Below are 12,461 nucleotides of genomic sequence, written 5' to 3'. Positions count from 1 at the left end.
CTCATATGATGCCAACCACACGCACTTTTCCAAGCCGGACAAGAAAATGAGAGAGAAAGCGTGAGAAATGTAAAGCCCAGGTAATGGTCAAACACCGATAATCACCAACACCGTTCCCACGACCAGCCGACGAAAGGAAAAACGGTAACAAAAGTCAGCTGGAACTCCGTCTCACGCATTCTTCGTCCCTCGCACAACCTCCCCGCGCACCTTTGTCCAGTCGATATCATTATCAATCCCTTCATCCACCTCTCCGCACACCACCACATTATCTCCTCGGATCAGATACAGTCCATGTTCAATCTGCGAGCTGGGCTCGGGGTCGTCCGGCGTCCGGATAATGCGCTCAACAGTATTCAACAGCGCGAGGTTCGTCAACTGGTCGGTTGATAGGAGCGTGCCCACGAGCGTGCGGCCGTCGACGGTCAGGATGAGAACCTTCTCTGTACGACAGTGATTAGTGACAACCAAAGGAGCTGAGTTCTGAATACTTGATGTGATGAAATTAGACTTACTGTTGATGTACGGATTGAGAGACATAATTAAGCAGGGAAATGCGAGGGACGGATCGGGTCAAATGGTTTCGTCAGAAACAGAGCCCTGTCACGTCCTAGTGCGAGGAGCCGCAAGAGTGTGTGATTGCTTTTGTCGCTTTCCCCGCAGATTCAGGACAGTAAAACAACCTCAAAAGCGACACCTGGTGCAAGAGACCCTTTTCTCTTTCCTTCTATTTAAAATCGTATCTCGAGACAAAAATCCTGCAATGATCCTCTTGATCAATTGCCCGTCGAGCTAGTTGTTACGGATAATTCGTTGCTCGTCGTGTAGATGAATTCAATTTCGCATCCACGTAGCGGTATGTTCACGTGGTTTTCTCGCTGTTCGGGGTCCAGTCAGCTTGGAGAATGTGTCCCAGGTCGATGATGCAGCTCAATTTGTCTGACCACGGCCTTGGATTCGGGGATATCGTTGTGTTGATGCTGTTGTGTCTGTTTTGCGCTTCGTTTCGTCGCTCCGCCGAGGAGGATAAACCCGACCTCCGAAGCTTACCCAGTCACGTGTATGATATCACCTTATCGACTTATCTACTTTATCTACAATGTTCTGGCTGATAAACTACAATTGGATGTTCCGAAGGGGTAAAAATGTAAAGCACTTCCATTAACAATATATGCAATTTACAAAAGGACGACGAGTAGACCACCGGATGCTGCAATCTAGAAAAACCCAATTCAACCACTCAATGTACTCAGATCAAGAGGTACACTGCTTCCCCGTCCTGCACGGTATCTTCGTACCTCTCGTGAGAATGGCCTTGGCTTCGGCAAGAGTCCTTCGCTTTGGAACTTGAACCGATTGTCATCCACCGTAAGAATTCCGTGTCCACCAGCTGCTCCCAATGATGGTCCGCCATTGCTAAGCGTATAAGCACCTGTCTCTTGTGGAGGAGCACGCGCAGGCGGCGGAGAGGCCTGGGGAGCTGATGGCGGTGAAACTGGGGGCGGCGGAGGAGGTACTGCGGGTGCCGATGCTGGAGGAGGGGGCGGCGGCGGAACCGCTGGTGCTGATTCCTTGTGCCCAAGAGCGTTTCGAGCTGCTTGTACGGCTATCGAAGCACCACCAATTCCATTCTGTGATGGTGCGGACGGCGGAGGCGGAGGGGTCGATCGTGCTGGGCCAGGAGGAGGAGGTGGTGGCCGCGGAGCTGCCGGCGGAGGCGGAGTAGGCGCAGATGGAGCGGAAAAGGGTGGCGGAGGAGGAGCGGGAGTGGAAGGTTTTCTTGGAGAAACCGGAGGAGGTGGTGGCTTTGAAGACCCCGGCAGCGGAGGAGGTGCGCGCGGCGGTGGTGTATCTGGTGCAGTCCTCGATGACACGGTCGACGATGGCCGGGAGGCCGGTCTCGGCGGCGGTTTGCGAAGAGCGGCAACCAACGGATTAGGCGCAGGAGGCGATTCTGTGGAGGGTGGTAGTGGGGGAGGGCGAGCGCCTGGTGGTCTAGGGGCTGTTGGGGGCTTTGGCGCGGACGCAGCGGGTGGTTTAGGCCCCGAGTTGTCCGAGACATATGGCGAATCTTGTTTGTTGGCCCCCGTATCGACTCCTCCTCGACTGCGCAACTTGGGCATACCCCCCGCGAAGAGCCCACCTAGTTGAGCAGCGGGGGCACTCGGGCCACTGTCAACCCCTGAGCCAGCTTCGCTGCCACTTCGTAATCGGTTACCAGAGGGAACAGGTGGTGCAGCTGGCGGCCTGGCCATAGTAGGAACCGGCGGAGCGCCAGCAACAGGAGGACCACCCGCGTTCCCAACTGGGCCTCCTCCAACGACCGGCGCCGATCTGTCATTGGTAACGGCCTTTTTCAAACGAGTTCCCTTATTGATATCTGAAAGAAGTGCGCCCTGTTAAGGTAGTTGAGTATGTCAGCAACTGAGCTTGCGAATTCCGAAAACCATTCGCATCCATCAACACCATGAGCCTACCCGATCTTTTGCTTGTCCCTTCGATGGTCTGCTCGGCAGGTTGCCTGGAGGTGGAGGTGGAGGAGGGCCTCCCATCCCTCCGGGCGGCGGAGGGGGAGGAGGAGGAGGCGGCATTCCGTGGAGATTGAAGCAAGCGGCACAGTCAGATAGAATTCAGGAAAGAAGTTGCGCAAAAATCCAATCGAGTTGGTGGTGTAGAGATGCGTTCGCGGAAGTGGAATGGACAGATCGTGAGTTACCTTGGAGTCAGCGACAGGGCAGAGCGAGAACGTCAGGCAACGAAAGCGCGCTTCTCCGTAGTGGCGGTGCTTATGGGGCGGCAGAAAGGCACCGCTTTTTCTTGAGGCGTTCGATTTTCCGCTGAGCGAAGACACTCCATCAAGCAGCCCAAGGCTCCAACAATCGACATAAATTATGAACGGAATTGCCTTGAGGGGGCAAAAGACGCCGCGGCCTCAAGGGCTGGTCTGTCAATTCTGCCAGTTTTCCAAGCCACCGACACCCCGTCGCACACCATTCGCACGGCAGTATGTCTCGACCGGCCCGCTACACCGGAATGGGCATTTGGGGCAATTGCGCTCGAAGAATGGGCTGGAAACACCGTCGATCTCCTCACCATTAGCAACTAGAAGATTCGAGTCGAGCACGTCCCAACAGTCACCTCCCCTGGACCCCAAAGCAGCCCTGCAGGAGGTAGCGCACGAAGCCTCAATAATCCACAATACCGATTCGGTCCCCTCCGATCCATCTGTGGTGCAACTACTCGAGAAATGTCAGGAAATCGCAGAAGCCCTCGTGTCCAGAGAACAAGATCACCAACGAGAGGCGTCCACCGCATCCAGAGAAGAAGGAAATGCGATCTCGTCCCTGTTAGACCTGGAGGAGAGGAACGCAAAGAAGCGTCCGGTACCAGCCAGAAACACACACCCACAACTAGTCAACTCCGTGTCGCGAATTGCCAATGATATCGTGAAGGATAAGAAGGTGTTCATCTCCCCTAGCGTGCTGTCATGTTATACCAAGATCCAGACCCTACTAAACAACGCCGAACACTTCCCCGAAATCTTCCATCTATATGCCCACAAGCCGGTCCCCGAGCAAAACTCATCACCAGTGAAATGCCACAAAGCAAATCCTTCCAATATCAACTCCGCCGTCCCCTCCGAACTAGCCAACATGGCTCTCGACGTCGCCATCGAGCAACGGAACCTTTCCCTCGTCCTGGCCATCATCGATAACACATTCTGTACTAAGGCCTTCCACCGCTCCAAGGTCTTTCGCAAAGCTAGTGCTCCTTTACTAGGTATGACCACCGCCCCGGTAGCCTGCTACAGTATTGCATCTTGGGCTTCTAGCCTGCAGAACACGATGGATTCTAGTACGGCAACGGGGATTGCTTTCGCGGCTGGCCTTGCGTATGTCGGGGGTGTGTCGTCGATTGGTGTTTTGGCTATCACTACGGCCAATGATCAGATGGAACGGGTGACATGGTTGCCTGGTATTCCCTTACGGCATCGTTGGCTTCGGGAGGAGGAGCGTGCTGCTATGGATAAGGTTGCGCTTGCTTGGGGTTTCAAGAGCATTGATTATCGAGGTGAGGAAGAGGGTGAGGAGTGGGAGGCTTTGCGGGAGTTTATTGGTATGAGAGGGATGATTTTGGATAGGACCGATCTTATGCCTGGGATGCAGTAGCCAACCATAACTATACCATTTAGCGACATCTTTCATGTACTTATTGTTAGACAATTTCTACGCAGAGAAAAACTCTTCTTCTACTTCAAAGCAACTACGAAATGCAACATAATAATAGGAACAAAAGTCGTGAGTTCATATTTCCGTAACAAAAATGTCCTATATACTTCTCACACTTATGCTCCTACCAAATGACCCCAGCGTGACGCGTGACAAGACAGCGCAGAGACTCTAGTACAGACGCTTGGGGGGAGACATGGAAGCCTTGATGACAAGGCTGCCAACGTTCTGCCAGCCCTTCTTAAGAAGAGAGACGAGGTAGTTGATGGCCAACATGATGTTAGCGACCAGCTCGTCCTGGGTCATGCCAACGTTGCCGACGGCGACACCAAGGCACAGCACCTTCTTGAGCTGGAACTTGATGGTCGACTTGACATCGGTGACCTTAGCGTTAAGGTCCTCGGCGTGGGAGACCGGGGTAGGGAATTTACCGGCTGAAATCCATGTCAGTAAGATCTTCTTTTCTCTCTTCAAAAAACGAGGAGCAACATACCCTTGGAGAGACCGGGACCCAAGAGACGGGGAATCTGCTTGATGAGACCCTCGGAAGCGACGAAAGCATCATACTTGCGAGCAAGCTTCTTGATGAGCTTCTTGTTCTTGTTCAGCTTACGGAGGTCCTCAGCAGACATGCCATCGAGGCCGTGGTGCTTAGCACGGTCAAGATCGTGCTGGTCACCAAGAACACTATATACGATCGTCAGTTATTGATCCCTTCTCACTCGTTTATCATCCTGCTGCGATGCTTTCTAATCGAGGTTTCGAGGTCAAACGTACCAGATGGACATGTTGGGACGAGGGACAGAGGGCAGCTTGATGGTGCCGGAGAAACGCTTGTCACGCTGGGGGTCATAGTTCTTCAGACCGATCTGAAGCTCGACGGTCTCGAGGAAGTTCCTCTTCTTTTCATTCTGAGAGTAGTTGAGCAACTGCTCGACATTCTGGCGCACTCCGGCTGTCACACAAAATCGTATTAGTCACTTGATTCTTCCAAGAATACCCCCGATGTGATCAAAACAATGGAAGACTTACCGACTGTGATCTTAGACATGATGGCGACAGTCTTCCAAAAGAAGTTCTTATGGTGAGGCTCTGCGCTGAATGTCGTTGCGAGGACGAAGAAAAAAAGGCACTCTGCCGCTGTGAGAAAATCGTCTCCGCTTGTGGGTGCGGATGACGCTAGCCTCTTTGGGGATAGCAGTGCCCTAAGCGATGACTAAACATATACTGGACGAGTCTCTCGACGATACCTAAATATTTTACCTTACTTGTCTTGATTTTATGGATTTTGATTGATGAATGAAGTATATAAAACAATAAGCTGGCAAAATAACACAATCAAGCCGTAAACCCGAGGTATCCCCAATCCCAAATCTGACTCAGCCCACCAAGATCCATATTAGACAAATCGTCAAGATTCGTCACTTGAGGCATCGTAGCTCCCGCATTATAGAACCCCATCCTTGAAGACGATGAAATTCCCGGATCAAAGACACTCGTTGTTGGGGGTGCCCCAAACATACCGCTTGTATACCCAGGAGGGAATTGCTGATGATCTTGATGACCATCAGATGGGGTTTTGGGACCTCCTCTCGTTGATGAACTTACTGGCAACATGGACTCGTGGAATATTCGTTCTTTCAGTTCTGGGGGAAGTTGGGCACGATATTTTTAAGGATCGCATAGCATGTTGCACCGAGCTTGGTGTTCCGAACCTGATCCAACATGTTCAGAGCAGAGCCAATAGTCTCGATGATCTTCGCTCGTTGCGGGAGTGAATAGTCACTGTCATGGGCTATTGCTGAACACAGGCAAGCGGCCGTGTCGAAGATGAGGAAAGTCGCCAGGTAGAACTTGGCATTTATGGGAAGCAAGCAGTCTAATAGCTGACGGGAGATTTCCATCAACTTCAATGCGCAGCGAACGGCCGTCTGTCGCATGTTCTTCTCGGTATCTGTCATCGAGTCGACGCTCCTTGTGAGGGTCAGCTTCACAGGGAAGAAAATCATCACATGTCCTATAGCTTGCAATTGATAACGCTGGAACATCACGTAGTGGTAATCCTTGTCCCAACGCATGTCCGGGTTTGTGAGGCTATAAGCTTGTGGAAAGGAAGTCATCCAATTCTCAGCTGTCCGTTGAATGGAGTCTGCTTGTTCAGGTAACATAATACCCCCTGGAACTTCAGGTATCTTTGTCATCTCTTTGCCCAGTTCGCATTGGAGAGCAATGTGTGCCATCGGGGACGGCACTCCTTTCGGCATATCAAGGCTTTCCAACCGCAAATTGGGCAGTTCGAAGCTGTAATAATTGGTGTTGATGACAAACGGACGGGCTAGCATAACTGACATTTGCCTTTTGCAGTGAGTTATGGTCCTGTCACGAATCGCAAGAGAGTTCCTTACCAGTCCCAAGAGTATAAGAGACACCAAATTCGTCTCCGCATCTCCTTGCCAAATTCAGATACATCTGGGCTGAAAGACGCTTATACATGCCTATCGGGTTGTTCAATTAACATCAGTCAACAAAGCTATTTAAATTGCATTCACACTTACCCAATTCTTGTGCCTCATGGATAGAAGCGCTTAGCGAGTGCCAGGACTCGATAAAAAGACCTTCTGTCTTGTACCAGAATGCCATAAGAAATAGCTGCTGCACTTGCGCGAGACCGCCTTTACCTGGGGAAATGGTACCGCTTAATCGTTGGGCAGCGTTATGATAGCGCTCAGATAAGGTTTGGACGCTTTCACCCAATTCTGTTTCGAGTTTTTCTTGCAGTCTCATGTCAAGGTAAAGCGCTGAGCATGCACATACTCACAAAAGCAGACATGTAAATTGGGGAGTCAGTACTTGAGCCCAAGTCCTGTTTGTCCACCATACGGAATAATCGTAGGAGAACATTGGCGGATACAGAGTATAGTAGTGATGATTTGTATCACCTAGGAAATGTTGCACCAGGATGTCTGAATAGGAGTCAACAGAAATATTCGTTATCGCAATTGACATGCTTACCTGTATAGGGCTTCGGAGGAACCACTCGCAAGGCGCTCTCCATCTCAGGAGACAAGGCCTGAGACACCTTTGAGATTGCTGCTGAGCCCTTCTGAAATCAGTAAAGACGCTCAGAAAGCATTACTCAGTTTATACCTTGGTGTTTTCAACTGGCGAGTACTGCTCATTAGGAAGATACCCTAAAATCCGGATATCCTCATCGCCGGTGACATTTGGGATAGCAGGTTCAGACGCAGTTAGTTATATTGGCATATTGACACCGTAGTTGCGGCTACCATTGCTTTCTACTGGTCTGGGATTCGTATTAGACAAACAATATATAAAAGTTTCAGGCTTCATACAAACCTTGCATTTGTGTTATTGACGGCCGGTGCGCCCGCCCTCAACACCTTTTTAGGCGTAAATTTACACAGATGCGGCATCCGCCTCAATTGAAAATGATTACATGGCCACTCTCGGCTGCACTGCTGAAGTGTCAGGATTGTCTACCGGGGTAGAAACAACGGCTTCGTAAGATATGGGCCATGAGCTTTCCTTTTGCTTTCGGCGTTGACACTGTACATGCCGCCGCAATGCGAACAGTTCTACCCTGACCAACTTAGGATGTCATTATACAAGTACTCAGCTGGGAAAAATTGCAAGCTAGTTATATAATAACGAAAATAAGTACTACAATCAATTGAAGAGATCAAGATACCGAGCTAAAGGACGACACCCTGACTGGTGACTAATCACCCGCTAGACCCGAACGGTCACAGTGGATCATACAGTTACACTAGCCCTATTAAGAAGAACAGTGGTATTTTTGATCCATGACTCCAACCGGGCCGGATCTAAATAAAGCACAGTTTACTGTGCATAACACGACCTCTAAGAACATCAGAAACAGATAACCATAGATTAAATCCTTGACGACGGGCCGACCCAGAAGTGCCGATTTCGCAATCGCTGTGACCAATCATGGCAAGTCATCTGCCAACAGCGATGCGCCCGTGTGCGACTCGGCGGCTAAATCAGCTTTGTTGAGAGAGTTCCGGTAGGCAGTCACAAGACAAGGCTGTATATCGCAGATGACTGCGGTCACTTGCGAGGTGAATAATAGATCGGCAGCAGGTATAAATATATGAGGCTCTTTTCCTCTTTCTTGTAAATAGTAAATTATTTCTTGTTAGCAGCATTCAGCTGTTGTCCCTGTCTAGATAAAGTATCCTTTCAGTCCAAAAATGACAGAATCTTCATCGTGGGCTTTCCAAAAGCCATACGAATATTACTCGAGTTTTGAAAACCAACCCCACCTTTGCGACAAATTTCGCGACATTGATGACGAGGCGAACTTCCGGACATATTTACACCTGCTCGAGGACGCGCACACGCATAATTTCGTGCTAGACTTTGGGAATGAAGACGCATGGTGCGCAGTGGATCTGGAAAGGGACGACATCGCGTCGCTACTTTGCAGTCCAGTAAGTGCTGACTGGGGTCGACAAAGAACGAGCTTGGTTAGGATCGCATGCTGATCCTTTGGTTACATCTAGAGACCAAGATGTATTGGAACACGGTGGATGTGAGTAAGTCATTTTCGCTTAGCGGGGAATTTGCTGACTTGAATAGTAATATCTGGGCGCCAGAGGAACAGAAAAAGATGATCAAAGTTAGTTCCCAGTATATAAATGCGCCGCATGTCAAACTGACTTGTCAAGACGATTATGAGCCATTATGGCGTCTCAGAACGATTGCAAGGAATGATGTGCACAGAGCCGGTAGTACAAATACCGACACCGAAGCCCGAAGAACCGGTTCCTAGTTCCCCCGGTGCGAGTACTCTTCGTTCGAGACGTTCGCGACACAAAAGCTTTAATCAGCCAAGCCAGACCCGAGTAGATGACCTCGAGAGCGGGGTTTCGTTGGGGGATTTGGATACCGAGGAGATTCACAGAGCTGCGTCGTTCAAGGGCCTCACATTCGCGCAGGTTGCAAACCAGATTTGGCATTTCTGTTCTGTGGATCATGGTCCGAGATGTACGGTAGCAACCTATCCGTACATTTTCTTGGAACATGCTGATGGATATCCCAGATACTTGTATCGGATATAATTCCCTCTATGTGACTTCGAAAGTTCAGATAAGCAATGGGAAAGATTTACCAGATGGGAAGCGGTTGTGGTCATGGCTCATACTTTTCGACGATGGTACGGCATATATTCTGTTCAAGTATTCGCTATCTTACACTGACTTTATCCAAGGTACCGTCGTGTCGATACAAGAAAACCCCTATCCCAGACCGGCAGGACCATTACCAGATGAAGCCAGAACCGTCCTAGGAACAGTCCGCAGAAACATCCGATTCATTTTCTCTGGTGTATCTAGTCAGCATTCTGCCACATCTGAAAGTGAGTCGCTGGTCACGATTAGGGTACGGGGTCTCAACAGCAGCGCTGCGCCAGACCAGAGTATCAAACAAGAAGACAGTCCTAGCCTGCTTTTCTACTATATATTCGACGACTGGTTTTCGAGTTATAGTCTTGTTGCGAAGCGTGAGCACAAGTATGGAGTGACACTTGATCAGTTGGTACGAATCCCCTAAATTCGTGTTTCTTCACTTATCTGACGAGAAATACAGAGAGAAGATATGTTGACCAGACCCGCGGTCGAATTGGTTGACGAACTACACTGGCTAGGCCGACAATTGGCGGTTCTGAAACGGGTATACCAAAGCTACGAACTCATTATGTGGCGTCTCCTACAGCGACAACGCCTGCTCCGTGAGGAAGCAAAGAATCGACCAGCGTTCACAATTGGTAACGCATTTATGGAGAGCGAGTTTGGAGACTTGCGACAGCCGATACAGCAGAGCAACCTAAGCTTGATCAGTAACTATGATACTCAAGTGGGAGTTCAGTTGAGCTCTGCATCTGTGGCTCGATTTGAACGATTATTGGATCGGATTAAGCTCTATTGTCTGTCGGAAATTGATGCATGTTTGGTAGAGAAGGAGTCTTTGACATTCCTGGTGAGTTTCATCCCATTCTCTTGATGAACCTAGGTGCTGACCAATTAAATCAGAACTTCAACCTAATTGCCTTGAAAGACTCCCAAGCCGTCGAGAGGTTAACAAGAGTAACCGTTCTGCTAGCCAAAGTGACAATCCTGTTCCTGCCCGTCAGTCTAATGACTGGATATTTCTCGACTGAACTTGTGGAAGTCAAAGGCGTATACACGATCAATCAGTACTGGGTGAGCTTTGGGGTGATTGTGTTCCTGTCGTTTGTCCTGCTGGTGGTGTTTGGTGTTGCTAGTGATACAGTGGAGGGGAAGACAATTTACGCGTCATTGTTCCGGACGTTCTTTCGGTTTTCGAGGCATCGGATGTCGCGTCCTGGAAGGGAGGGCGTTGAGCGGAGCTGATTCATCAGGAAATAACAAAGAATGGTGTTGTTATTCTTGTATTTGTAGCTAACAGAGAAAATCAATATACCCCATGCTTTTATCTGTGAGACTGAGTACAACAGATATATGACAGATTAATTAGGCATGGCTGGTGTCCCATTCCAACTTTCTGCTAAAGAAATTTAGCAATGTCGATAAGATCCTGCGCATTCAGCTGGATATCCTTTTCACGGGGTCCCGGCCTACGATCAAGCAAAGCCCGAGAGTGAATGTACATCCGCGTGTTCTTAATTATTCGATCCTGGCTGAACTGTCCCATTTGTGAGATGTACTGCTGCTGCTCAGCAGGATGCTGCAGGGCCAGGGGAGGCATTTCCAAATATGGCCTTGTGAAATAGGACTTCTCAGGGGGTGACCGGCCCCGTTCTGTCAACTGCCGCATCTCCCAGTCGATGGTTTTCTTTATTTTGTTGATCAACAGAGTGATCACCATGCGAACTTGGCCATAGCTATTCTCAAACCACCAGCTGGCGTCCTCGATCACCTTTACTTGGGATTCACTCGTCCCCGACACGATGACGAGAGTTGGCCACTTGACTTCTTCTGCAGGTAGTTCTCTTCTTGTCGGTGGCAGGAAACAATCATCAGGCTGTTTCCCACCACGTCCAATTAGTGAGGGATAAGCCTTGGTACTCCCCCATCCAAAGTCCCGAAAACGAACGCCCCTGTCAAGGAGGGCATCGGTGATCTTGTCAGCCAGCCTCCTGGTAGTCATAGTATAAGCAGGCGATGGGATAATTCTAATTTGCCCTCTTTCGCCTTCCCAGCTTAGCCTGTAAATAACGCTGTCCATCATTTTGCGGTACTCGCCTAGGAGGACCGAGACGCCTTTGGGCAATCTTTTCACCATGAGATATTGATTGCTAGTTTCACCATCTTCATTGAGCTTGCGATGAAGGGCTTCGGCTTCTTGTTGGAGTGCTGCCATATTTTTAAATCTGATGACCGCGGGGTTAGTTGGTGGTGTTAGCTTCATATTGGGCTGTTGAGTGCGTTAATCAGAGAAATGTTAAGAGCCATTGCCAAATTTTGTGTGGACAGATAGGAGAAAACCAAGTGTCGACGCAAGTATGAGCGAACAGACATCTTTAGGACTTGTATGCTGCCTTAACCACCGTGGCTTTATCGGAGCCCTTGTTCGGTACTCGTACACAGCCATTTTAACGGCGCGAACAGCATCCATATATTCCCTTTTAGTATGACGCGTAGAGGTCCACCACCGAGTCCAGAACCCAGGGAACCTATCAGCAACTGGGGACACATAATAAAGTGGTGTGCCTGTGGCCTCTCCATACTTGAAGAGGCAAAGACACGGCACAAATATGGTGCGGAAACACCGTGTCCTCTTCGGAGAGGGAGATTGTATGTAGAAAAATGTGGCATTTCTGACGGACAGAATGACCTGATGATATTGGCTATATCTTGTTGTAATTTTTCCCTTTAGGATACCCCATTTTAATCCATTTCTATAAATGTTCTATACCTAATTTATAACTGTACTTGCTCTTGTTCACGGCTTAGTGACGGAAGCTACGCCGACCGCCGCACTCCTGGACCTGGCACCAAATTCCATCTAACCACTTGGACTATTCTATATTCACGTCTCACGCTTTTCTTTTCCTCGTCTTCAGCGTCACGTTTTACTACACTAATATCACCTTATTTTTTTTTTTTTTTTTTTTCTCTCGGTAAGTCACATTCGGATCTCCCGCTGCCTCGTGGTTATCTGTCTACCTGGCCTTTTTGGGCCTACAAATATTTTGCTACTTGTGTC

The 12,461-nt window shown here is 49.4% G+C and overlaps 7 protein-coding genes across 7 annotated transcripts; 2 read left to right on the top strand and 5 right to left on the bottom strand.

The window, feature by feature from the left end:
* Positions 1–171: 171 nt before the first annotated feature.
* On the bottom strand, positions 172–540 carry EURHEDRAFT_377488 (U6 snRNA-associated Sm-like protein LSm8; the record flags this gene model as incomplete). Its single annotated transcript, XM_040778973.1, has 2 exons — positions 172–443; positions 516–540. The coding sequence occupies 2 exons, from the start codon at positions 538–540 to the stop codon at positions 172–174; spliced, it is 297 nt and encodes a 98-aa protein (XP_040639100.1).
* A 599-nt stretch (positions 541–1,139) lies between these two features.
* Positions 1,140–2,729, bottom strand: EURHEDRAFT_412229 (putative proline-rich, actin-associated protein Vrp1). The gene is made up of 2 exons (XM_040781851.1): positions 2,478–2,729; positions 1,140–2,396 (listed from the first exon to the last, which is right to left on the bottom strand). The coding sequence occupies exon 2, from the start codon at positions 2,253–2,255 to the stop codon at positions 1,233–1,235; it is 1,023 nt and encodes a 340-aa protein (XP_040639099.1). The 5' UTR covers positions 2,256–2,396; positions 2,478–2,729; the 3' UTR covers positions 1,140–1,232.
* Positions 2,730–2,845: 116 nt separating this feature from the next.
* Positions 2,846–4,462, top strand: EURHEDRAFT_412228 (uncharacterized protein). The gene has a single exon (XM_040781850.1). It carries the CDS (start codon positions 2,892–2,894, stop codon positions 4,167–4,169), a length of 1,278 nt encoding a protein of 425 aa, XP_040639098.1. The 5' UTR covers positions 2,846–2,891; the 3' UTR covers positions 4,170–4,462.
* EURHEDRAFT_515278 (60S ribosomal protein uL1) lies at positions 4,401–5,280 on the bottom strand (the record flags this gene model as incomplete). The annotated part of the gene is made up of 4 exons (XM_040786355.1): positions 4,401–4,663; positions 4,723–4,916; positions 5,007–5,184; positions 5,262–5,280. 4 exons carry the CDS (start codon positions 5,278–5,280, stop codon positions 4,401–4,403), a joined length of 654 nt encoding a protein of 217 aa, XP_040639097.1.
* A 287-nt stretch (positions 5,281–5,567) lies between these two features.
* Positions 5,568–8,007, bottom strand: EURHEDRAFT_515277 (uncharacterized protein; the record flags this gene model as incomplete). Its single annotated transcript, XM_040786354.1, has 9 exons — positions 5,568–5,777; positions 5,894–6,584; positions 6,635–6,713; positions 6,785–7,008; positions 7,048–7,192; positions 7,242–7,332; positions 7,500–7,533; positions 7,587–7,708; positions 7,981–8,007. The coding sequence occupies 9 exons, from the start codon at positions 8,005–8,007 to the stop codon at positions 5,568–5,570; spliced, it is 1,623 nt and encodes a 540-aa protein (XP_040639096.1).
* A 114-nt stretch (positions 8,008–8,121) lies between these two features.
* EURHEDRAFT_412225 (uncharacterized protein) lies at positions 8,122–10,934 on the top strand. The gene is made up of 8 exons (XM_040781849.1): positions 8,122–8,704; positions 8,777–8,805; positions 8,853–8,892; positions 8,942–9,260; positions 9,316–9,429; positions 9,484–9,809; positions 9,861–10,250; positions 10,304–10,934. Exons 1-8 carry the CDS (start codon positions 8,465–8,467, stop codon positions 10,643–10,645), a joined length of 1,800 nt encoding a protein of 599 aa, XP_040639095.1. The 5' UTR covers positions 8,122–8,464; the 3' UTR covers positions 10,646–10,934.
* EURHEDRAFT_386285 (uncharacterized protein) lies at positions 10,800–11,615 on the bottom strand (the record flags this gene model as incomplete). Its single annotated transcript, XM_040779677.1, has 1 exon — positions 10,800–11,615. One exon carries the CDS (start codon positions 11,613–11,615, stop codon positions 10,800–10,802), a length of 816 nt encoding a protein of 271 aa, XP_040639094.1.
* Positions 11,616–12,461: the final 846 nt, after the last annotated feature.

The sequence above is a fragment of the Aspergillus ruber genome (genome assembly GCF_000600275.1).
Source record: "Aspergillus ruber CBS 135680 unplaced genomic scaffold scaffold00012, whole genome shotgun sequence".
Classification (NCBI taxonomy): Eukaryota; Fungi; Ascomycota; class Eurotiomycetes; order Eurotiales; family Aspergillaceae; genus Aspergillus; species Aspergillus ruber.
This window is presented reverse-complemented; position numbering and strand designations above follow the sequence as displayed.